At 56.1% G+C, this 20,195-nt stretch overlaps 3 protein-coding genes across 7 annotated transcripts; 1 reads left to right on the top strand and 2 right to left on the bottom strand.

Annotated features, from left to right (window-relative positions):
• The first annotated feature begins 222 nt into the window (after positions 1-222).
• SRRT (serrate, RNA effector molecule) lies at positions 223-12,829 on the top strand. Of its 4 annotated transcripts, none has more exons than XM_032431055.1 (20): positions 223-513; positions 779-918; positions 5,223-5,351; positions 5,605-5,751; positions 6,011-6,199; positions 8,042-8,211; positions 8,337-8,521; positions 8,726-8,824; positions 8,909-9,026; positions 9,219-9,376; positions 9,720-9,781; positions 9,894-9,972; positions 10,229-10,417; positions 10,741-10,914; positions 11,007-11,160; positions 11,467-11,660; positions 11,826-11,982; positions 12,190-12,291; positions 12,409-12,535; positions 12,634-12,829. In XM_032431055.1, the coding sequence occupies exons 2-20, from the start codon at positions 797-799 to the stop codon at positions 12,707-12,709; spliced, it is 2,631 nt and encodes an 876-aa protein (XP_032286946.1). In that variant the 5' UTR covers positions 223-513; positions 779-796; the 3' UTR covers positions 12,710-12,829. The 4 variants fall into 4 exon arrangements, with proteins under 4 accessions (XP_032286946.1, XP_032286948.1, XP_032286949.1 ...); XM_032431057.1 differs by having other exon boundaries at positions 12,202-12,291; XM_032431058.1 differs by having other exon boundaries at positions 9,222-9,376; positions 12,202-12,291.
• A 63-nt stretch (positions 12,830-12,892) lies between these two features.
• Positions 12,893-13,866, bottom strand: UFSP1 (UFM1 specific peptidase 1 (inactive)). Its single transcript, XM_032431059.1, has one exon. It carries the CDS (start codon positions 13,422-13,424, stop codon positions 12,996-12,998), a length of 429 nt encoding a protein of 142 aa, XP_032286950.1. The 5' UTR covers positions 13,425-13,866; the 3' UTR covers positions 12,893-12,995.
• A 115-nt stretch (positions 13,867-13,981) lies between these two features.
• On the bottom strand, positions 13,982-19,825 carry ACHE (acetylcholinesterase (Cartwright blood group)). Of its 2 annotated transcripts, none has more exons than XM_032430798.1 (5): positions 19,730-19,825; positions 17,047-18,127; positions 16,197-16,681; positions 15,261-15,430; positions 13,982-14,393 (listed from the first exon to the last, which is right to left on the bottom strand). In XM_032430798.1, the coding sequence occupies exons 2-5, from the start codon at positions 18,103-18,105 to the stop codon at positions 14,272-14,274; spliced, it is 1,836 nt and encodes a 611-aa protein (XP_032286689.1). In that variant the 5' UTR covers positions 18,106-18,127; positions 19,730-19,825; the 3' UTR covers positions 13,982-14,271. The 2 variants fall into 2 exon arrangements, with proteins under 2 accessions (XP_032286689.1, XP_032286690.1); XM_032430799.1 differs by having other exon boundaries at positions 17,047-18,130.
• Between the last annotated feature and the right edge of the window lie 370 nt (positions 19,826-20,195).

Raw genomic sequence — 20,195 nt, forward strand, 5'->3', positions numbered from 1 at the left:
TGGACACGAACTGGTTCAGGCCCCGGACACATCCGAGGGACCGCGACCTTCGACCTCAGCCAGAGGAAGCTCTCCTGCAAGCCCAGAAGGCCCTACCGCCCTCCCGTGGCCTGGCTTGGTCCACCTCGGCTCCCGTAATTCCTCTCGTCCGCTCAGTTCTCGTCCCGGAAAGCGCGCGAGACTTCCGGGTCCCCGCCCCTTCCCATCATCCCCGGGGGCTCCCAGCCTCTCGCTCTGTGCTTTTAAGTTCCAGCTCAGGCCGCGGGGGAGTACTTTGCGGTCGGGGCCCCGTTCCGTCGGTGACGCAGGCGCAGCGCGAGCGGCGCGCGCCGACCGCCCATCCCCGGCTGTTCCACTTTCTCTTCGTTTCCTTGGCCCCCTCGCTGAGAGCCCTGAGTCTCCCTCTCATCGTCCGCGCCGTCCTCGTCGCGCGCCCGAAGCAAGAGGCGGGCCCAGGTCTCCCGGAAAACTAGCCCGCCGGAGCGCGAGGCTAACGGCCGCGACCGCTCCCAGGTGGGGGAGGGGCGGGGCCTGGAGAGCCGGGGCTGCGGCGGGCGGGAGCGGGTTCGGGCGGCCGGTGGGCGTGGGCAGGGAGACCCGCGGGGGCGCGTAGAGTGTCGGAGCCGGCCACCTGCGCGGGGAGAGGGCTTAGGATGGCGGGGACAGCGGAAGGCTGGCCTTTGCGGAGGGAGGCGGGCGTGCTGCTCCGAAGCAGCTCTGGAGCCTTTCCTCTCCTCGTCATTGTTCTGCACCCTGACCGCCCCTGTCCGGGTTCCAGGCTCCCTCAGACCGCGCCATGGGTGACAGCGATGACGAGTATGACCGAAGGCGCAGGGACAAGTTCAGAAGGGAGCGCAGCGACTATGACCGTTCCCGGGAAAGAGATGAAAGGCGTCGAGGGGACGATTGGAATGACCGGTAAGACTTCTTTTCCTCAGTTTTGTCCCCCTGCCTCATTCTGTGGCACTCCGCCCTCATTGCATTGCCTTTATTAGTTTTATAGGGTGAACCACAGGAAGTCGCTTATACTTGACCGTTTCTGGTCGGGCAACCTATTCGCTGTTGGCCAGAGATTTTTTCGCTGTGGCTCCATTTTTGAAATGTCCACATCGTCAAAGCAATAGACCTAAGAGAGTTTTGAGTAGGAAGAAGCAATATTTATGCATGTACTTTAAGATGCATGAGTTTTATTGTTTGTAAGTTACTTCTGAAAAAGGTTGATTCAAAGAAAGTAATGTTTTAGAATTGACTCGACTGGAGAGCTTGTCAGACCAGACCTGTTCCCTGGGAGAATATGGTTAAATTTCTTGTCTTCCCTAAAATCAGAAAGAGTTCTTTGCACAGCGAGGGTTAGGTTAATTGATGAGGTTTGACTCAGCTAGTCATTAGCTTTTTGGGATGTCCTTGAGTTAAATATCATTAAGGTGTTTCCATTCAGAGAAATATGACGTCGTTTCCAATAAACTAATCAAGAGAAACGATTTTTTAAAATCTAAAGGACATCACAAAACATTACGGGGTGGGGAGTTTGAGGTGACTTACTGTAGTAGTATTTATTCATTCAGTGTTATTTTGAAAAATGAGCTTAGTAAAGCCTTCAGTCTGTAGTCCGTGTATTTCTTCAGTGGGGAGACCATATGGTGCTTTTTTCCCCTAGTGTTTTGTAAGAAAGAAGAAAATCAAAGGTGTTCTGAATTCTGGAAATGGGTAAGAAGTAGTTACTGTGATTAAGTAATTTATAGTCTGGGGCTTGGAGTGGAGGGCAAAATGGCCTTGGGTGTGCTGCAGTTGAGTATATATGAGAAATCATCATAAAGATGGTAAAGTGTTGAAGGAGCAGATCTAAGGTAGGGTAGTAGTGGTGGAGGTGATAATGTTGGAGAAGAGCACAGGAAAGTGACACATAGCAGGACTTGGAAAGATGAATGGGAATTCCTCACGCACAGGTGGAGTCAACAGTTTGGACTTGGGGACATAAAATTGTGTGCAGAAAAGAGCCCATATTCTAGTTTTTTTTGTTTTTTTGTTTTTTAAGTGGTGGTTCTCAGGGTGCCTTGGTGGCTCAGTTGGTTAAGCGTCAGACTATTGATTTTGGCTCAGGTCACGATCTCACGGTGTCGAGATCGGTCCTGCGCTGGGCTCCTTGCTGGGCATGGAGCCTGCTTAAGATTCTCTCTCCCTCTCCCGCTGCCCCTCCCCTCTAAAAAAACAATAATAAAGTAGCGGTTCTCAAAATGTGGTCCACACACCCTAGGGGTCTAGGGATCTGTGGTGTTAGTATTTTTATAGCAACTTTAAGGTAGGATTGTCCTTTTCACTGTATTGATGTTTGCATTGTTGGTGCTATAGCATTGGTGGGAAAACTGCTGGTGTCTTAGTGCAAATCAAGGCAGTGGCACCAAGTAGTTAAAAAAAAAAAAAGCCAATTTCACTTAACGTCCTTAATGAAGCAGCAAAATTTTTAAAATTTTATTAAGTCGGATTCTTGTCTATACATCTTTGTAATACGCATGACGAGTGGGAAGTATGCATAAAGCACTTATATTGCATATAGGAGTACGGTGGTTATCTTAAAGAAGAGTGTGGGATTGAGTTTTGAGTTGAGCTAACAGGTTTTTTTTTTTTTTGGTGGGATGCCATTTTTACCTGAATGAAAGATCGTCAAACCGTAGTTAATCCTACTTGGGTATTTGATATTTTCTTGAAAACAGACTAAGACTCTATTACAAGGAAAGTTGTTAGCTTTGTTGGTAGTGAGGAAGTGGAACTTTCCAGTGAAAACTAAAATTTTGGAAAACTTGTACTACTAGTGTGAGTTTGACAGTTTCCCATTTAAGACTTCTCTGACGAGATAGGTAGTGATGCTAATGAATGTGATATTTTGATATTGTATAATAAGATATGTCAAGATCCACTCAAAGAGCAAGGTAGAACAATGGATTTAAATGTAGCAGAGTATAAAATGTTTATTGATATGGTTTCAGATTCAATGCTGCAACTTGCCTTTAAGAAACTCTCTCGTCAAGTTTTGGGTAGTATCAAATAATATCCTCAGTTACCTGAAAAGACTATTTATTAAAGTATTTCCTTTTCCAGCTACGTATCTATGAGGCTAGATTTTCTTCATATTTTTCAACCAAACAATATACACAACAGATTGAATGTAGCAGTAAATATGAGGCGGTGCCTGGGTGGCTCAGTCAGTTAAGTGTCTGTCTTCATCTCAGGTCATGATCCCAGGGTGCTGGGATCTGGCCCTGCCAGGCTCCCTGCTCAGTTGGGAGTCTGCTTCTCCCTCTCCCTCTGCTCGTCCCCCCCTCCTCGCCCCCCCCCCGCCTAGCGTATGCTTTCTCCCTCTCTCTCTCCCTCTCATTAAATAAATAAAAAAAATAAAATAAAATAAAATAAAATAAAATAAAATAAATAAATATGAGACTCTAGCTGTCTGGATTAGCCTGGCCTTGAAAAGATTTGTTAGGGGCACCTGGGTGGCTCAGTTGTTAAGCGTCTGCCTTCGGCTCGGGTCATGATCCCAGGGTCCTGGGATCGAGCCCCACATCGGGCTCCCTGCTCCACGGGAGGCCTGCTTCTCCCTCTCCCACTCCCCTTGCTTGTGTTCCCTCTCTCGCTGTGTCTCTCTCTGTCAAAAAAAAAAAAAAAATCTTAAAAAAAAAAGATTCGTTACATGCAAAAACAAAGGCACTTTTGTTTTTTTTAAGATTTTATTTATTTGTCAGAGAGAGAGCATGCGCACAAGCAGGGGGAATGGCAGGCAGAGGGAGAAGCAGGTTTCCCCGCTGAGCAGGGAGCCTGATGTGGGGCTTGATCCCAGGACCCTGAGATCACGACCTGAACCGAAAGCAGAAACTTAACTGACTGAGCCACCCAGGCACCCCAATGGCACTTTTCTCATTAAAAAAGATTGTTTTTGAAAATAGCTATTTTTTTAAAAGATTTTATTTATTTATTTGAGAGAGAGAATGAGAGGGGGGAGGGTCAGAGGGAGAAGCAGACTCCCTGCTGAGCAGGGAGCCTGATGCGGGGACTCGATCTTGGGACTCCAGGATCATGACCTGAGCCAAAGGCAGTCGCTGAGCCAACTAAGCCACCCAGGTGCCCAAAAATAGCTATTTTTCATAAAAATGCAATTTATGTTGATGTATAACTTCAAAATTAATAGATATTGTTTCTGTTTTGAGTATAGTATGTATGTCATCCACATAAGCAAAAAGTCTTTAATCTGCCATAATTTTATTTATTTTTTAAAAAATTTACTTATTTTAAAGATTTTATTTATTTGAGAGAGAGAGGGTACACACTTGCGTGTTTGCGAATGAGCAGGGAGGGGGGGTGGGACACAGAGGGAGAAGCAGACTCCCCACTGAACAGGGAGCCAGATCCCAGCTCCCTGGGATTATGACCTGAGCTGAAGGCAGATGCTTAACTGACTGAGCCACCCAGGCACCCTGCAGTAATTTTATATTGTGAGGTGGGGGTGGCGGTTCCAAGACCAAAAGTTTGAAAACCACTGGGCTAGAGCAAAGGATGTTGTTACTTGGTTAAGGTTGGGTTGGAGGTGGCTGGTAACTGGTGGAGACTGGAACGACAGCAGGAACCAAGGTTTTGAACGGTGTTGTGTACTGGCACTTAGTAAGGAAGGGCATGGTATGATTGCATTTGTGTTTGAGAAAGATGACTTTGACAGGAGAGAAGTGGGAGGGACCAGAGATCGGTACATCGGATGCTGCAGTTACAGGGGAAATGATCAGGGTCAGGGCACACGGACAGGGGCAAGGAAGAGGACAGCTTTGATAGGCTCTGAGGCAGAGGATTAGCAAGCCAGTAGCTTGAGTGAGCAGTGAGGGTGACACTTGATAAGTTGGATACCTTGTGATGGTTGATATCCCCGCTCTCAGGGAAACAGGAGGAGGGAAGCAAGCATGGCCTTGAAGTGGTAGAAATAACAGCTCAGTTCTGACACGTCAAATTTGAGGTGGCCATGGCCGTCTAGTCAGGGATTGTTAATGCTGGTCTGGAGGAACAGTTGGAGAGCCATCTGCTTGAGCGTGATGGCTGACGTGATGGCAGTAGGCAAAGTGTTTTTCTGTTTAGAGAATAATTTTATAATTGTGGGCTTTTAGTCTGGTGTCTCAGGATAGGAAGGGCCTGTCTAGGAGCATGCCCGGCTGTGTCCCATTACTGTTACTCATTCTTATCGCCAGAGAGTGGGACCGGGGCCGGGAGCGCCGCAGTCGGGGTGAATATCGGGACTATGACCGGAATCGGCGAGAGCGCTTCTCTCCTCCCCGCCACGAGCTCAGCCCCCCACAGAAGCGCATGAGGCGAGACTGGTGAGGTGGCAACAGTTTCTCTGGCTTCTCTCCTTAGCCTCAATTCCACCTGGCCTCGGCTGTGTTCTTCATTTTCGCTGAGGACTTTGTCATTTCCTTTTCTCAGACTTGTTATAAACCCATCTTTTTTTATCCCCTTAAACCCTTGGGTGAGAGACCACATTCCATATGCCCCTTCCTCTGTCCCATCCTCCTTCGTGCTCTGGAGACATGATTCCCTTCTCTGTCTGACTTTTGTGTCCCCCACCCTCAGGGATGAGCACAGCTCTGACCCATACCACAGTGGCTATGAGATGCCCTATGCTGGGGGGGGTGGGGGCCCTACTTATGGCCCCCCTCAGCCCTGGGGCCACCCAGACGTCCACATCATGCAGCACCATGTTCTGCCTATCCAGGCCAGGTAAAGACCTGGGGTTCTGGGGTTCTTGGGAAAAGGGAGATGTTAGGTTTGGGGGATGGACTGGGGTTGCCAAAGACCGTGGCTGGAGTCAGGAAGTGGGTTAGGTACAGAGAGGCGTGCCTGGGGGGGGGTAGCCGTTGGCGCCTGGGGTGGTGTCCACGGTGGGCAAAGGAAGGGGGCAGCTGGCTACCTTGGCCCCCCCATCCCCCCCACCCTCTTCCCCCCACAACCAAGACTTCCTGACCGGGCCCCCCCCCAGGCTGGGCAGCATCGCAGAGATTGACTTGGGTGTGCCACCACCGGTGATGAAAACCTTCAAGGAGTTTCTCCTGTCATTGGATGACTCTGTGGATGAGACAGAGGCTGTAAAGCGCTATAATGACTACAAGCTGGATTTTCGAAGGCAGCAGATGCAAGATTTCTTTTTGGCTCATAAAGATGAGGAGTGGTGAGTGCCCCTGTTTTCCTGCTCTCTGTTCCCTAGCATGTTTCCCCTGGCCCCGCCAGTGGAGCCTGCAGCCCTGTCCTCTTCCCATTTTCCCCAATCCGGAACTTCCTGGGGGTGGGGGATGGGAAACACAACAGCATTGGCTGATGGGTTCTCCTCCTCACTTCAGCGTCTGCCACAGCCTCCCACCCCACCTCGCTTCCCCTCTGTCCTCAGTGAGTGGGACACCTCCAGGCAGCTGGCCAGAGCCACCTGTTCCCTTGGGGCAGCAGACAGACTGCTTCCCACTTGCTGGTATTGGGTCATTGTCATCCCTGATCGCCGGGACCCTGTGTGGCTGTGGTGTTCTCCCAAAAGCAACGAGTGAATCCAGACAAGAAAAAGCAAAGATCTCAGGGTCGTTTGACAGAAAAAGAATTTTAATTTTTTTCCTTTTGTGGATGTTTTAATTTTAATCAACCATCTTTTCCCCCCTTCCTGCTCCTCCTCCTCCTCATCCTCTTTCTGCTCCTCCTCCTTGAAAAGAGCCAGAACTGGGAACTACACCCGCTCATCGACGGAGCTCGGAGCAAACCCACCTCCACCCCCACCATACCCAGCCCATACATGAGCCCCCTGGGCTGAGCTGCGCTGCCCCGGCCAGGCAGACAGGCAGGGCACTGCTGTGCACAATGCAGCGGTTTAGCTGAATGTGATTGCTCAGGCAGCTAGTCAGTCAGGGCCCCCACCGCGGAGTCCCGCGGGGGTGGGGCATCTGGGCCGGGACGCCCCAGCCAGGAGCCAGCCGGTGGCCCACCTGCCAGCATGGGCCCTGGGCGCGGCTAGTTAAATCTTGAGCTCTGTTTGACCAAGCGGCCAAGGTAAAGATCCTGGAGGTGATGCCTGCGGCTTTCCTTTCCTCTCACGCTCAACTTGTGGTTCTGTTTTGTCTGTTGCTGTCCCCTCCTTCTTTATCCGTGTCTTGGTCTCATTCTCTCATGTACTTCTCATTCTTTCTCGGTCCCTGTCCTTGCTCCTTGCCTAACCACTTGTTTCCTGTGTTTTTTTTCAGTTTCTCTGGTCTTTAGTTTTTCCCTTTGTTTTCGATTTCTGGGACTTTCTCACTTTCCCTTTCTGCTTTTTCTCATACTCCTCATTTCTTCTGTTCTGCACCCCCTCCTCCCAAGGTCCTATTTTAAATGTTTCCTTTCCATGCTCCACCCCACCCTAATCCTCCACCCCCTCTCCTCTCTCTTTCTTTTTCCCTGTGGGCAGTACCTGAGGTTATAAGGGCACTTCAGTTTCTCCCTTTGGTCTTTCCCTGTCCCTCCACCATCTGCTTTTCTTCCCAAGGGGGGAGAAAGCTTTTCTGCCTTTTTTGGCTTTTCCTATCTGGTGCATTTCAGGTTTCCCTCTGTCTTCCACCTAGGGATGGAGGGAGTTGGTGGGAACAGTCCTTTTAATGACTCTAGTTTGGGGTTGGCAAGGAGAGGGAGGTTCTTTGGGGCCTACTATTTCCTTAGCCTTCCTCTTGGAAGCTTTGGGAAACTACACTTTTTTAAGTTAGTGTTTCCCAGAGACTCAGGGCCATCATTCTGCCTCTCTAACCCTGGCCTCCCCCTGTAGTCATTGCTTTTCCCAAATCCAGAGCTCTTAGTTCCTGGCTCTCCCCCAAATCTTCTCAGAGCATAATCTCTGGTTCCTTTTGGGGGTATTGGGTGGTTCTGGTGCACCCCTCTCCCCAGTCTTTCTGCTTTCGTGGTTTATTGTGGGTGTGAGAGGACTTGCCTGGGCCCCTCCCCATGTCCCGGTCCTGGCGTCCAGTGACTATTTTGTCTCTTCCCTTCCCCACTTCCTTCCCAGGTTTCGGTCTAAGTACCACCCAGATGAGGTGGGGAAGCGGCGGCAGGAGGCCCGGGGGGCCCTGCAAAACCGACTGAGGGTATTCCTGTCCCTCATGGAGAGTGGCTGGTTTGATAATCTTCTCCTGGACATAGACAAAGCTGATGCCATTGTCAAGATGCTGGATGCAGGTGTGTGGATTGGGAGGGGAAGAGGGTGTCTGGTGACCAAGGTCTTGATTGGGAAATAGATATCAGTTGATCATCCAGAGGCTGAAGGCCAGGGCCATTGTGACCTCTGCCCTGTCTGTTGGTAGCTGTGATTAAGATGGAAGGAGGGACAGAGAACGATCTGCGCATCCTGGAGCAGGAGGAGGAGGAGGAGCAGGCCGGAAAGCCTGGGGAGCCCAGCAAGAAAGACGAGGGCCGGGCTGGACCAGGCCTGGGGGATGGAGAGCGCAAGGCCAATGATAAGGACGACAAGAAAGAAGATGGCAAACAGGTCAGAGTGCTGGGCTCGCTGGGTGCTGCCCGCTGGCTGCTGCCCATGAGCCCCTGGGGAGGAGGATGGAGCAGCTTCAGTGGTCGGGGCGGGGCTGGAGGGTTGTGTGCTGGGTCCAGGAGAGGTGGAGGGCTAGGGAGGGCCAGGCCCTCTGATAAAGGTTGAAGGGGAGATGGATGTGCTGGGGATTGTCTCTGCCTGCAGGCTGAAAACGACAGTTCTAACGATGACAAAACTAAGAAGTCTGAGGGTGATGGGGACAAGGAAGAGAAGAAAGACGACTCTGAGAAAGATGCCAAAAAGGTAGGGTATCTCTTGCCAGGGGATCAGTGTCCGGTCCAGCGGCCTGGTTAGCCGACTCCCTTCCTCTTGCTGTGGCTCTCACAGAGTAGCAAGAAGCGGAATAGAAAGCACAGTGGCGACGACAGCTTTGATGAAGGCAGTGTGTCCGAGTCAGAGTCGGAGTCGGAGAGTGGCCAAGCTGAGGAAGAGAAGGAGGAGGCTGGTAGGTTTTATTTTCTGCTTCTAGTCCATTCTCTTCCTACTGAATAGGGGTAGGGGAGGTGGGAGTGGGTGAAATTGTTAAGGGTGGGCCTTTTGGGAGATGAGGGTGGGGAGGTGGGAGTGTGACTGCTTTCTGTCTTCCCTTCCAAAATCAACAATAAAAAATCACCGACTCCCACCACTTTCTGCAAAGAAGAGGCACTCAAGGAAAAGGAGAAGCCCAAAGAAGAAGAAAGGGAGAAGCCTAAGGACACTCCTGGGTTGGAATGTAAACCTCGGCCCCTCCATAAGACTTGCTCCCTCTTCATGCGCAACATCGCACCCAACATCTCGCGGGCAGAGATCATTTCTGTGAGTGGGGAAAAGTATTGGGGGCAGGAATGGCACCCAGGCTCCATCTTTGGTGGCAGGGAGGGGGAGCTGGTGAGGCGGGAGAGGATAATGTGACTCTGCTTCTAACATATACCCCTCTTTCTCTAACAGGGAGACCCCTTCCCATGGGCCCATGCCTTTTGTGGGCTGGCTCCAATCGCACCATTTGCTTTTAAGTGCTCTTATTCTTAAGCCCTTTATTGGTTTTTCCTTACTTGAGTAAAGATTCAAAGGCAATTCCTAGGGTTCTGAGGACATGGGGATTGGAGGAAGAAGTGAAACGTCGAATCGCTCAATGGGGTTTCTGTTCCTGTTTTTCCAGCTTTGTAAAAGATACCCAGGCTTCATGCGTGTGGCACTGTCAGAGCCCCAGCCTGAGAGGAGGTGAGGAATGGAGAGAAGAGTGACCCTGGAAACCCTGGAGATAGGGTACAGGGGGAGGCAAATGGCCGGTATCCCTTCCACCCCAGGGTTATGCTGATCTTTTCTTCTGTAGGTTTTTCCGTCGAGGCTGGGTGACCTTTGACCGCAGCGTTAACATCAAAGAGATCTGTTGGAACCTGCAGAATATCCGGGTAAGTGCTGGGAGTGGGCTCTCTGTGCTGCACACAACCTCTGATTCCTTTGTTCTTTTGATTCACTCGTTCTGCCCCCTATCCATCCATCCAGTCTGCTCACATTAAGTATATACTGGTGTCCATGAATAAGACCCTCCTGGTCCCTGTTCTCGGGGAGCTCACGGTCCAATTGCTGGTTCTGTCAATAGGGCCAGTCCCTGGAGCTGCTGCTTCTTGGGCAAGTGTTGGTGAGCTTTGTGTTCATTCCCTCTAGCTCCGGGAGTGTGAGCTGAGCCCTGGTGTGAACAGAGACCTGACCCGCCGAGTCCGCAACATCAATGGCATTACCCAGCACAAGCAGATAGTGCGCAACGACATCAAGCTGGCCGCCAAGCTGATCCATACGCTGGATGACAGGACCCAGCTCTGGGCCTCTGAGCCTGGGACACCTCCTCTGCCAACAGTCAGTGACTCCCCGTGGAACTTTTCCAAAAGCAGCCGATACCATGTTGTCTGCTGTGGGCACCTCTGGTCTTGTCTGTAGCACTGAGCCCTTGTTCCTATTCTCTCTATCTGGGCAACACTCCAGCTTTTCCAGTAGAATAGACTGGCATTAGTGATGATGTATTGGCTAGGATAGAATAAGAAAAAGACCAATAGTGAAGCAGTGGTAACAGGCCAAGTGAACCCTGGATTCCTTCTGCTTCATATGAGGAGCTTCCGGGACTACCTACCTCAGGGTTTTCTCTTGTCATCTCACTTGCCCTTCTTTTTCCTGCCTACCAGAGTCTGCCCTCCCAGAATCCAATCTTGAAGAATATCACTGACTATCTGATTGAGGAAGTGAGTGCGGAGGAGGAGGAGCTGCTGGGGAGCAGTGGGGGCGCTCCCCCCGAGGAGCCCCCTAAGGAAGGGAACCCTGCAGAGATCAACGTGGAGCGGGATGAAAAACTGATCAAGGTGCCAGCAAGGGCAGGCGGGCAAGGTCCTGGCTTGGGGCAGCAAAGGGGCAAGAAGAGTATGGTGAACTCACACATTTTCACTTCCCGCAGGTTTTGGACAAACTCCTTCTCTATTTGCGCATTGTGCATTCCCTGGATTATTACAACACTTGCGAGTACCCCAATGAGGATGAAATGCCCAACCGCTGTGGCATCATCCATGTTCGGGGGCCCATGCCACCCAACCGCATCAGTCATGGAGAAGGTGGGCTCCCAGCTTCCCCACTCCCGATTCCCCTTTGGTTTCCCTTTCTCCTCAGCTGCCTCTGGTGTTAGATCTGTTCTGGTAGCAGTGCCTTCCCACCCTCTCCTGTTATCCTCTCCTTTTTCTTTTTTTCTTTAAATATTTTATTTTTAAATAATCTTTATGCCCAACGTAGGGCTCAGAATCAGGACCCTGAAATCAAGAGTCACATGCTCTGACTGAGCCAGCCAGGTGCCCTTATCCCTTCCTTTTTATTCCTTGCTTCTGGCTCCCTTCTTCAGCCCGCTGTCTGTTCCCAAACCACAGTGCTAGAGTGGCAGAAGACATTTGAGGAGAAGCTGACTCCGCTGCTGAGTGTACGGGAATCTCTTTCCGAGGAAGAGGCTCAGAAGATGGGTCGCAAAGACCCTGAGCAGGAAGTGGAAAAGTTTGTCACCTCTAACACCCAGGAACTGGGCAAGGATAAGTGGCTATGCCCTCTCAGTGGCAAGAAATTCAAGGTCTGGGATGTTAGAGAGTTGTGTGTTAGAACTGTGGGCCGAGGGGGTTGAGCCAGGAAGCCGCCTCCGGCCTGGGGAGGAATTGGCTCTGGAATTGGTGGGCGGGGAGGTTGATTATCCTTCCACATTGCTTGCTCTGGTCTGACTCTCTCTTTCTTCACCCAGGGCCCTGAGTTTGTACGCAAACATATCTTCAACAAGCATGCAGAGAAGATTGAGGAAGTGAAGAAGGAGGTGGCATTTTTTAACAACTTTCTCACTGATGCCAAGCGCCCAGCTCTGCCGGAGATCAAGCCAGCTCAGCCACCTGGCCCTGCCCAGAGTAAGATACGATCCGTGAGAGTCTGCCACATTTCCTCTCCCTTGACTATTCAAGGATTCCTGGTTCTCTTATCCCGTCATCCTTTGAAAACTTGCTATCCCACTCTCAGGCAGTATTCCTAAAAGCCAGTTTCATTCCCCATCCCGTCCTCTTCCCCCCCCCGTGCCCCCCCCCCCCCCGCAGTAATTCATGTTCCTGTCCATGTTGTACTCCCCCCAGGCCTGACCCCGGGACTCCCCTACCCACACCAGACTCCCCAGGGCCTGATGCCCTATGGTCAGCCCCGGCCCCCCATCTTGGGCTATGGAGGTAAGTACAGGGGGAGCTTGAAAGGGTTTAGTGACTGTGAGGGCTGGGAGAAAGGAAGCTTAACCAAGGTATAGTTGAGGTCACAGGTTTTCAACTCAACACTGATCTCTTGTGTAGCTGGTGCTGTCCGCCCTGCAGTCCCCACGGGAGGGCCTCCATACCCTCATGCCCCCTATGGTGCTGGCCGAGGGAACTATGATGCCTTCCGAGGCCAAGGAGGTTATCCTGGGAAGCCTCGGAACAGGTGAGAATGAGCTAAGACGTCCCAAGCTTTCTTGCCCTCTTCAAGCTCCCTTTCAGGGACCAACTGTCTTCCCATCTTACCTCTTCCATATCTCACAGGATGGTCCGAGGAGACCCACGGGCCATTGTGGAATACCGTGACCTGGATGCTCCAGATGATGTGGACTTCTTTTGAGCCATCTACTTTTCCTCACTCCTGGTATCGTCTATAATTGTGACTGCCTCGTCCCATCCAGCTGAGAATTTTTTTTTTGTACGTTCAACCCTACTGCCAATAAAAGCACTTCCATAGTGATTGATTATCATGTACCTCCCCACATTCTCCCAAAGATTGGCTGGGGCCATAATTAGCTGAGCCTCACCACTTTATTGACTCCAAAGGCCCAGGCAGCTTTTGCCTTGGAGTAAAGGGTTTAGGTGTGTTTGGGGCCAGAGACAGTCTCCATTCTGGGGCCCGAGCCTCAGTCCAGGGCGTGTTGTTGCTTTTGGGAGTTGCAGCTGGTCAAGCACAGGTTGTAGAAGGAGTTGCGGTCAAAGGCTGTGCCTGCCTCTCTCCATCCTACCCACCCAGCTGCCTGTAGTTCACTGGGATTTTTCGGAGCACCCCAGAAGTGAGGGTCCAATACCAGAACATAGGCCTCTGTGCCTGGACCCAGGCAGACTCCCAGCAAGGCCTTGGACTGGGCATCTGCATCCCCCCCAACCATCACAGGCCCCCCGCCCCCTGCGAAGTGGGAGTAAAGCCTCTCCAGTTCCCCCTGGAGCCCTGCTCCACGGGGTACGTGACACAGGCGCCCCTGGGGCCCTCCGAAGTGGTCGAGGCACAGACTGGCTTCTACACAACCGATCCAGCTCCGGGAGCCCCGGAACCCGGGGGGCTTGTCACCCATGTCCTCCAGGGCCGCCTGCACGGCGGCTAGCCCGGGCACGCCCGCGGGCCGGCCCTCTGGCCACGAGCACAGCGTCTGCAGAGTGCGGTAGCCGCAGCCCCAGCCCCGGTCGTCCAGGCCGTCGCAGCCGTAGTGATAGTAAAGGTAGTGGCCCGAGAGGAGGGCCAGGCGAGCGGGGCCGCGGCCGGGCGGGGCCAGGCCCAGGTGCACGTCCTTCAGCAGCTCCAGGGCGGGCGGCGGGGGGCAGGGCAGACGCGTCCTGGCGGCGCGGACGGAACTCCGGCTCCAGCGTTTCCTCTCGGCCCCGGGTCTTGAGCTAGCCGCAGGCAGAACCGACGGGCGGGCTCTGGGGAACCTTCTCTCGCTGGTCTCCGGCAGCCGCGGAGGGCGAGCCGCAGCCGCTGGGAAAGCGCCACCCGCGAAGCTCCCACAATGCACCGCCGGGCTGCCGTCGCTACTGCGCAGGCGCGAGCCCCGCCTCGTAAGGCGGGGCGGCGGGGCGGGCACAGGCACGCTCCGCCCCGCTACTGAGATCGGCAAGTTGGGAGGGCTCTCGCACCCGCCCCTCTGTCTACTCAGCCCCGGTGTTTGAGGCCCGCTCCCTAGTCGCGCACACTGCTGTAGCTGTAACAGTTTATTGGCAGCCCAGAGGGGCGAAGGCACCGCGGGGGAGGGGCTCGGCCCGAGACATGCAGAGGGCGGGGAGCCTCCGGGGATAGTCGGGGGGGAGGGGGGTGGGCACGGTCTAGGGCTCCTCCGTGTTATATCCCAGCCCTTAGATAAGTATATACAGCTAGGGGGCCGGGCGGGGCGAGCAGGGCGGGGAGACGTGGGGGTCCCGTCTGGGTCACAGGTCTGAGCAGCGATCCTGCTTGCTGTAATGGTCAAACTGGTTCTTCCAGTGCACCATGTAGGAGCTCCAGCGGTGGAACTCGGCCTTCCACTGGCGCTCCGCCTCGTCCAGCGTGTCTGCGGCCAGGGCGCCCGGCAAGTGGGTTGGAGGAGGACAAGGGGAAGGTCAGGGAACGTACATGGTGGGCGTGAGTGCAGGAGGATACAAGAATGCAGGAGGGCACGCAGGACGGTGGAAAGAGGATCAGAAAAATATGCGGAAGACGGAAGACCAGAGGAAAGACGAGAGTGGAGGCGGGGCCGGAGAAGGATGGCGGGAACGAAGGGGTGGGGGGAGGAGAAAATGACCGTTAGACAGGGGGACAGAAAGGATCAGAAGAGGGAGGACCCGTGGGTTGGTGGGGAAAAGAGACAGAAATGTTGACTGTTATAGCCCCACTAGGGGGTGCTATCTAGCTCCCGGCCTTCCCTCTCCCCCCAACACCAGGCTCCGGCTCCAAATAATTTTATAAAAAAAGAAAATTGGCTTTTTCATTTCCATTTAAACAACAAAGGCGTGTGGGTCCCTGAGACGGGTCATAGGTCACCACCCCCTCCCAGCCCTGGCCAGTTTGAGTCTCTCGGTTTGAGGAGGGAGGGTGCGCTGGGTCGGAGATCCCTGAGTGGGGCCCTTGCCCACTGTCCGACCACTCATTAGAGGAGGGGGGCCCCCTGCGGCCGGAGGGGTAAGTGGCCGTGGTCACAGCCGCAGGAGCCGGGCGAGGTGGAGGAAGAGGAGGAGAAGGAGGGGCAGGGGAAGGCCGGGCCTGGGCCTCGGGGCGGCCTCCCCGTGGGCGGGGCCTGAGCAGGTGCTGGGAGCCTTCGAGGCTGGGGCGGGGGGGAGAAGAGAGGGGTTACACCCGGCCGGCTCCCACTCCCCTCTCTCTCTTCGAGCCCCTTTTCTGCCCTCCTCCGCCCAGCCCCTGCCCGCTGGCCCCTGCATACCGGTGGCGCTGAGCAATTTGGGTAGGAAGCGGTTCCAGAAGGCGCAGGCCTGGGCGCGCAGCCCCCGCCGCACCTCCAGCGGCCGCAGGTTCAGGCTCACGTACTGCTGCGCTCCCGCCGTGTACGGTGGCCACTGCGGGACTTTGGGGTCCCGGGGGTCATTGGGGTCCCTTCGGAAGGAAAGGGAAGGCTCAGCCTCAGGCAAGCCTGCCCCGCCCGCCCTTGGGACTGTGGACCGGAGATGGAGAGCAGGAGGAAGGCTGCTTCCGACCCGTGCGCTCTTCGGCTCCCTGGAGAACACATTCCCTCCTTCCCACCACCTCTTTAACCCCTCTTTCTGGTCTCCCGGATCCCCCATCATCTGGAGCCATCCCCTTCCTCCTGCCCTCCCTCTTTCTGCCTTTCCCTCGGCTTTACTGCTCCACCTTTGTCTTTGTTGCTCCCATTTAAAACATCCCTACGATTTATGGGCCCTCACTATGCAAGCAGGCTCAGTCCTAGCTCTACAAACATCTTGTTTTTGCTTTTGACAACACCCATGTGATGTCGGATTTATGGTCCCCTTCTTCGGACAGGTAAACTGGTGTGTGAGTACATATGCATGTGTGCATGTCACAGCTAATAAAATCACCACTGGCCCAGTAGAATCCAGCTCTCTCCAGTTCAAGCTCCTAAGTACTATGGTAATTCCTTTGTCTCCCTGTCTCTCTCCTCTTCGCTTCCCTCCCCCTCGGTCCTTGATTCTTCAGGACCTGCCATCCTGTTTTCCTCTCCAGTCTCCTTTGTCATTCTGTCTCCGTCTTTGTCTCCTTCCTTTTGTGAACTTTTCCCTCCCTCTCCGGCCCTTTCTGTCTGTCTCTGTTTGTCTTCCTCTCTCTGTCCCCTGCTCTTGCTTCTCTGGTTCCTGGAGGCCCTCCTCCCCTCAGTACTGCTGACCCTGTGCGGGCGAAGTTGGCCCAGTATCTCATCAGTCGCTGGGCAAAGGTTCTCTCCTCGGCGGTATAGTTTAGCGAGGGTTCCAGAGGGAGCCCAAAGATGAACTCGATCTCGTAGCCATGGGGCACCCCCATCCAGAGGGGCCAGGAGAGCGTAGACGCGCGGTGTTCAAAGATGTAGGCATAGACCCGAGCACCCTGGGCAGCCAGTCGCCCAGCCAGCTGGGCCACGGGGCACACGACGTTGTGGTCGCCCACGACATCACTCATGGCCTCTCTCAGGCGTGCCGGGTCCTCAGGGTGCAGCCAGTCTGTGTAATGCAGGACCACAGCCTCGGCAGCTAGGTCACTCGCCTGGGGGACCCCGACCCGCACCCCGGCCAGGAACTGGGCCCGGCTGATGAGAGATTCGTTGTCTTTGCTGAAGCCTGGGGCCCCGTAAACCAGAAAATAGGAGCCCTCATCCTTCACCACACCCACCAGCACCTGGGGGGACAGGATGGAGGGATGGGGGGGGTACAGACAGACAGGCAGACAGAAACAGATGGACAAAGAGCCAGAGAGATCAATAGTTACAGACCCCAGAACCATGGAGGAAGAGAGTATGAGGTTGGGGAAGGGACAGAGAGAAAGAGAAAATGTACCCATGTTTCCTTTTCTCTCTGCCCCACTGACCACCCTGGGATCTGAGCTCTCAGGGAGGAGGGGGCGGCCCTGGGGCCAGAAGCCCAGGCCTTTGGGAGTTGGATCTTGAGGAGCCTTCATGCCTGGGTCCCCGGGGGTGGGGGGTGGGGGCGGGCGGGAGAACAGGCCTAGAGGAACCAGCTCCACCCCTTCTAGCCACTAGTCACCTGCAGACCGTGGAAGTCTCCGGCATTGATGAGGGCCTCGGGTGTGTCACTGAGGAAGTCTCCATCCACCACAGGCACGAAAGAGAAGCGGAAGACACTTTCTTGAGGCAGCACGTGCCACTCGTGGTCCACCAGGTCCTGAGCTGGCCGTGTCCTCAGGCAGGCGACCAGCTCTGTGTCATTGCCCCCAGCACCCCCCGGGGGACAGCCTACGAGGCGGGCCAGCAGTGTGGCCCTGCGGCGGGCCTCTCCCACACCCACTGTGGCCCAGGGGCCGTTGGGTGCGCCGCTCTGCAGCACAGCCCTGTGGAACAGGCCCCGGCTGGGAGGGGACAGCAGGTGCATGCCCACTGAGGCAGCGCCGGCACTTTCCCCAAACAGAGTCACTGACATTGGGTCGCCCCCGAAGGTTGCCACATTCTCCTGCACCCACTGCAGTGCCAGCCTCTGATCCAGTAGACCCACGTTGCCTGGGGCCTCCCGGCTCCCTGGCAGGGCCAAGAAGCCAAAGGCTCCTACCCGGTAGTTCATGGACACCAGCACGGTCCCCTCAGCCTGGGCCAGGAAGCGGCCGTCATACACGTCCAGGGAGGAGGCCCCACTGTAGAAGCCACCCCCGTAGATCCAGACGAGGACAGGGGTGGGGGACACAGGCCGGGGGTATGGTGTCCACACATTGAGGTAGAGGCAGTCCTCACTCAGCTCTCGGTTCGGGTTCCACATCTCGGTGCCCTCAAAGCCGGGGTACAAGGTGTCCACATATTGGTAGCAGACACTTTGGAAGGCTGTGGCGTCCAGCACCCCTGGCCAGGGCCGCTTGGGCTCCGGTGGCAGAAAGCGACGGGGGCCCACAGGTGGCTCTGCGAAGGGGATGCCCAGGAAAGCGGAGACAGGGCCCCCAGGGGCCATTAGGCGGATGCCCCGCAGCCGGCCCCCACGCACCGTCACCAGCAGCTCTGGGTCCTCAGCCTCTGCCCCTCCTCCCAGGAGGAAGAGGAGGAGGAGAAGGATTGGGGAAGCCAGGGAGGGCGTGTGCAGGGGACACCAGGGGGGCCTCATGGCTGCCAGGGCAGGCAGGCGTCTGCTGGGAGAAAGAAAGGCAGAGGGTGAAGGCCTGAGGCTGCCAGGAGGGAGGAGATTAGGTAACACTCTTGCCCAGGGGTTATCACTGAGCTGCAGAGGAGGTGGGGCAGGTTGGTAGAGAGGAGAGAAACGGAGGGAGGGAGACAGGCACAGACAAGGACACAGGCCGACAGGGAGAAGCAAGAGGGGACAGAGATCAGGCACACTACACAACACCCAGACAGACGGACAGAGGGAACAGAGATGAGGCCTGCCAGGCAATCCCTTCCCCTGCCCCACAGAGCGCCCACCACCCTCACCTCCTTCCCCTAGCTGGGTGGACTGGGTTGGGCCCAGCCAGAGCAGTGCGGGCACCCGCACTAGAGGCCGCAATCCACACACAGGCCACCCGGCAGGGGCGGGGCCCTCACTGACGGGAGGCGCCGCTGGGGAAGCTTGGGGTGGCGTGAAGGCGCAGCCTGTCCTGAGTTGGCCAGGGTCGGGGGCCCTGGGGGGGTGGGTTGGGCATTCAAGGGTGTGGGAGCTACAGGTCCCGGGGTACCCCAAATCCTGCTTACTCCACACCCTGCCCCACCCTGCCCCTCCTTGTCCACTGTCTGGCACGGGGCGCTGGTACCCGTGGGTGCCGGTCAGCTGCGCATTCGCCTCGCCTAGCCTCAGAGATCAGGCTCGCCAGCCCGGGTCCCCCAGGACTCGAGTCCCCCATCAGTCCGATGCTGCGGGGCACGCTGCCGCCAGTGGGGGGCAGTAGAGACCGAGAAAAGGACGGCGCTCCCCGCCCCGAGTCCGGGAGCCGGGAACTTGGGGCGGGGGTCTGGAGGCTCGCGGGCATTGCGGAGGGGTCTGAAGGGCGAACCGGCACGCCTGTGTTCTCGGAGCTCCGGAGATCCCCGGCTGCAGGGGCGAGGGCGCTATTTTGGGGCAGCAGCTGCTGTGGTTCCGGCATCTCCAGCCAAGGGATCAAAATTCCCCGGGTCGGAACTCCCCCCTCCCGCGGCGGTCACCTCTCACCCGGCCAACCCCCGCCGCCCTGAGGTTGGGGTGGTGGTGGTGGTGCTGGGGATTAACTAGGAAACCCGAGTGGCGCTAATTATAACTCGGGGCTTCCGCTGAGCCTCCCCTTTCCCCAAAATAGAGACGGAGTCCCCGTGGGAGGGGGACCCCTGGGCCTCGGAGGGGGCTTCGGCTGGGCGCTGCGCAGGGGCGCCGGGATTGCGGGATCTGGAGGGGGGGGGGAGTCAGCCCGGCGCCAGCAACCTGCGCAGCTCGGGTTCCGCCCCAAGCAGGGGGCGTCTTCCAGTGGCCCCACACTTGGGGGCGGGCGGGGGAAGGGGCGTTCGGGGGTCCCCACAGGAATTCGAGAGCACAGGCGGCGGCCGGCCCTGCGGGGTGCCGGCTCCCGCGCGGACGACCGTAAGTATGCGGCGGCGAGGGAAGAGTTAAGGATGAGTGTGGGGCGGCGGGGGGCGTCGCTGGGCAGCCCCGGGGGCGCGGTGGGCGTCCCGTTTGGGGGCCCGGATCCCTCCGGGAGCGCACATTTTCCCGGACGCGGAATGGGCCGCGGGCCGGGGGAAGGTCCCGGCCGGGGCGGGAGACTCACCTGAGGCGGCCGAGCCGGGCCGGGCCGGGCCGCGCCGGGAGCTGGAGGCGGCCGATGTTCCCCGGCGCAGGCTGAGCCGACTCTGACAGCCGCCGCCTCCGGCCCCCCGCACACACCCCCTCCGGGCCGCACGGCGCCCCCGCCCGCCCCCGCCCCCGCCCACTGTCTCCGCCCCCGCCCCTCCCCGCCTCCCCGGGCTGCCACCTCCCCTCCCTCTCCCTCCCTCGGAGCCGAGACCCAGAGACCCCCGGGGCCCGGACGGACTCCAGTGACAGACGCCGACAGACGGACAGACACATGGTGACGCGACCGAAAGACCCGCAGCGGCGGAGCAGACATCCACAGTGACAGACGGACAGAAGCCGCGGAGACAGACACGCAGACGGACAGTCGCAGGCAGTGACAGCTCCAGACAAACGGTGACCGACATTCACAGACGGACGGACACACACTCGGACACACTGAC

The sequence above is a fragment of the Phoca vitulina genome, unplaced genomic scaffold, assembly GCF_004348235.1.
Source record: "Phoca vitulina isolate PV1807 unplaced genomic scaffold, GSC_HSeal_1.0 scaffold45, whole genome shotgun sequence".
Classification (NCBI taxonomy): Eukaryota; Metazoa; Chordata; class Mammalia; order Carnivora; family Phocidae; genus Phoca; species Phoca vitulina.

What these genes read in the sequence shown, in the direction of transcription:
- SRRT (XM_032431055.1), top strand. Translation starts at nt 797, where the DNA reads ATGGGTGACAGCGATGACGAGTATGACCGAAGGCGCAGGGACAAGTTC. An exon ending in AGAAAGAAGATGGCAAACAG is followed by an intron (nt 8,522 to 8,725) that starts GTCAGAGTGCTG and finishes CTCTGCCTGCAG; the next exon opens with GCTGAAAACGACAGTTCTAA. An exon ending in CCCCATCTTGGGCTATGGAG is followed by an intron (nt 12,292 to 12,408) that starts GTAAGTACAGGG and finishes TCTCTTGTGTAG; the next exon opens with CTGGTGCTGTCCGCCCTGCA.
- UFSP1 (XM_032431059.1), bottom strand. Translation starts at nt 13,424, where the DNA reads ATGGGTGACAAGCCCCCCGGGTTCCGGGGCTCCCGGAGCTGGATCGGT.
- ACHE (XM_032430798.1), bottom strand. Translation starts at nt 18,105, where the DNA reads ATGAGGCCCCCCTGGTGTCCCCTGCACACGCCCTCCCTGGCTTCCCCA. An exon ending in GCCAACTTCGCCCGCACAGG is followed by an intron (nt 15,431 to 16,196) that starts GTCAGCAGTACT and finishes TTCCTTCCGAAG; the next exon opens with GGACCCCAATGACCCCCGGG. An exon ending in CAAATTGCTCAGCGCCACCG is followed by an intron (nt 14,394 to 15,260) that starts GTATGCAGGGGC and finishes CCCTGGCCGCAG; the next exon opens with ACACGCTGGACGAGGCGGAG.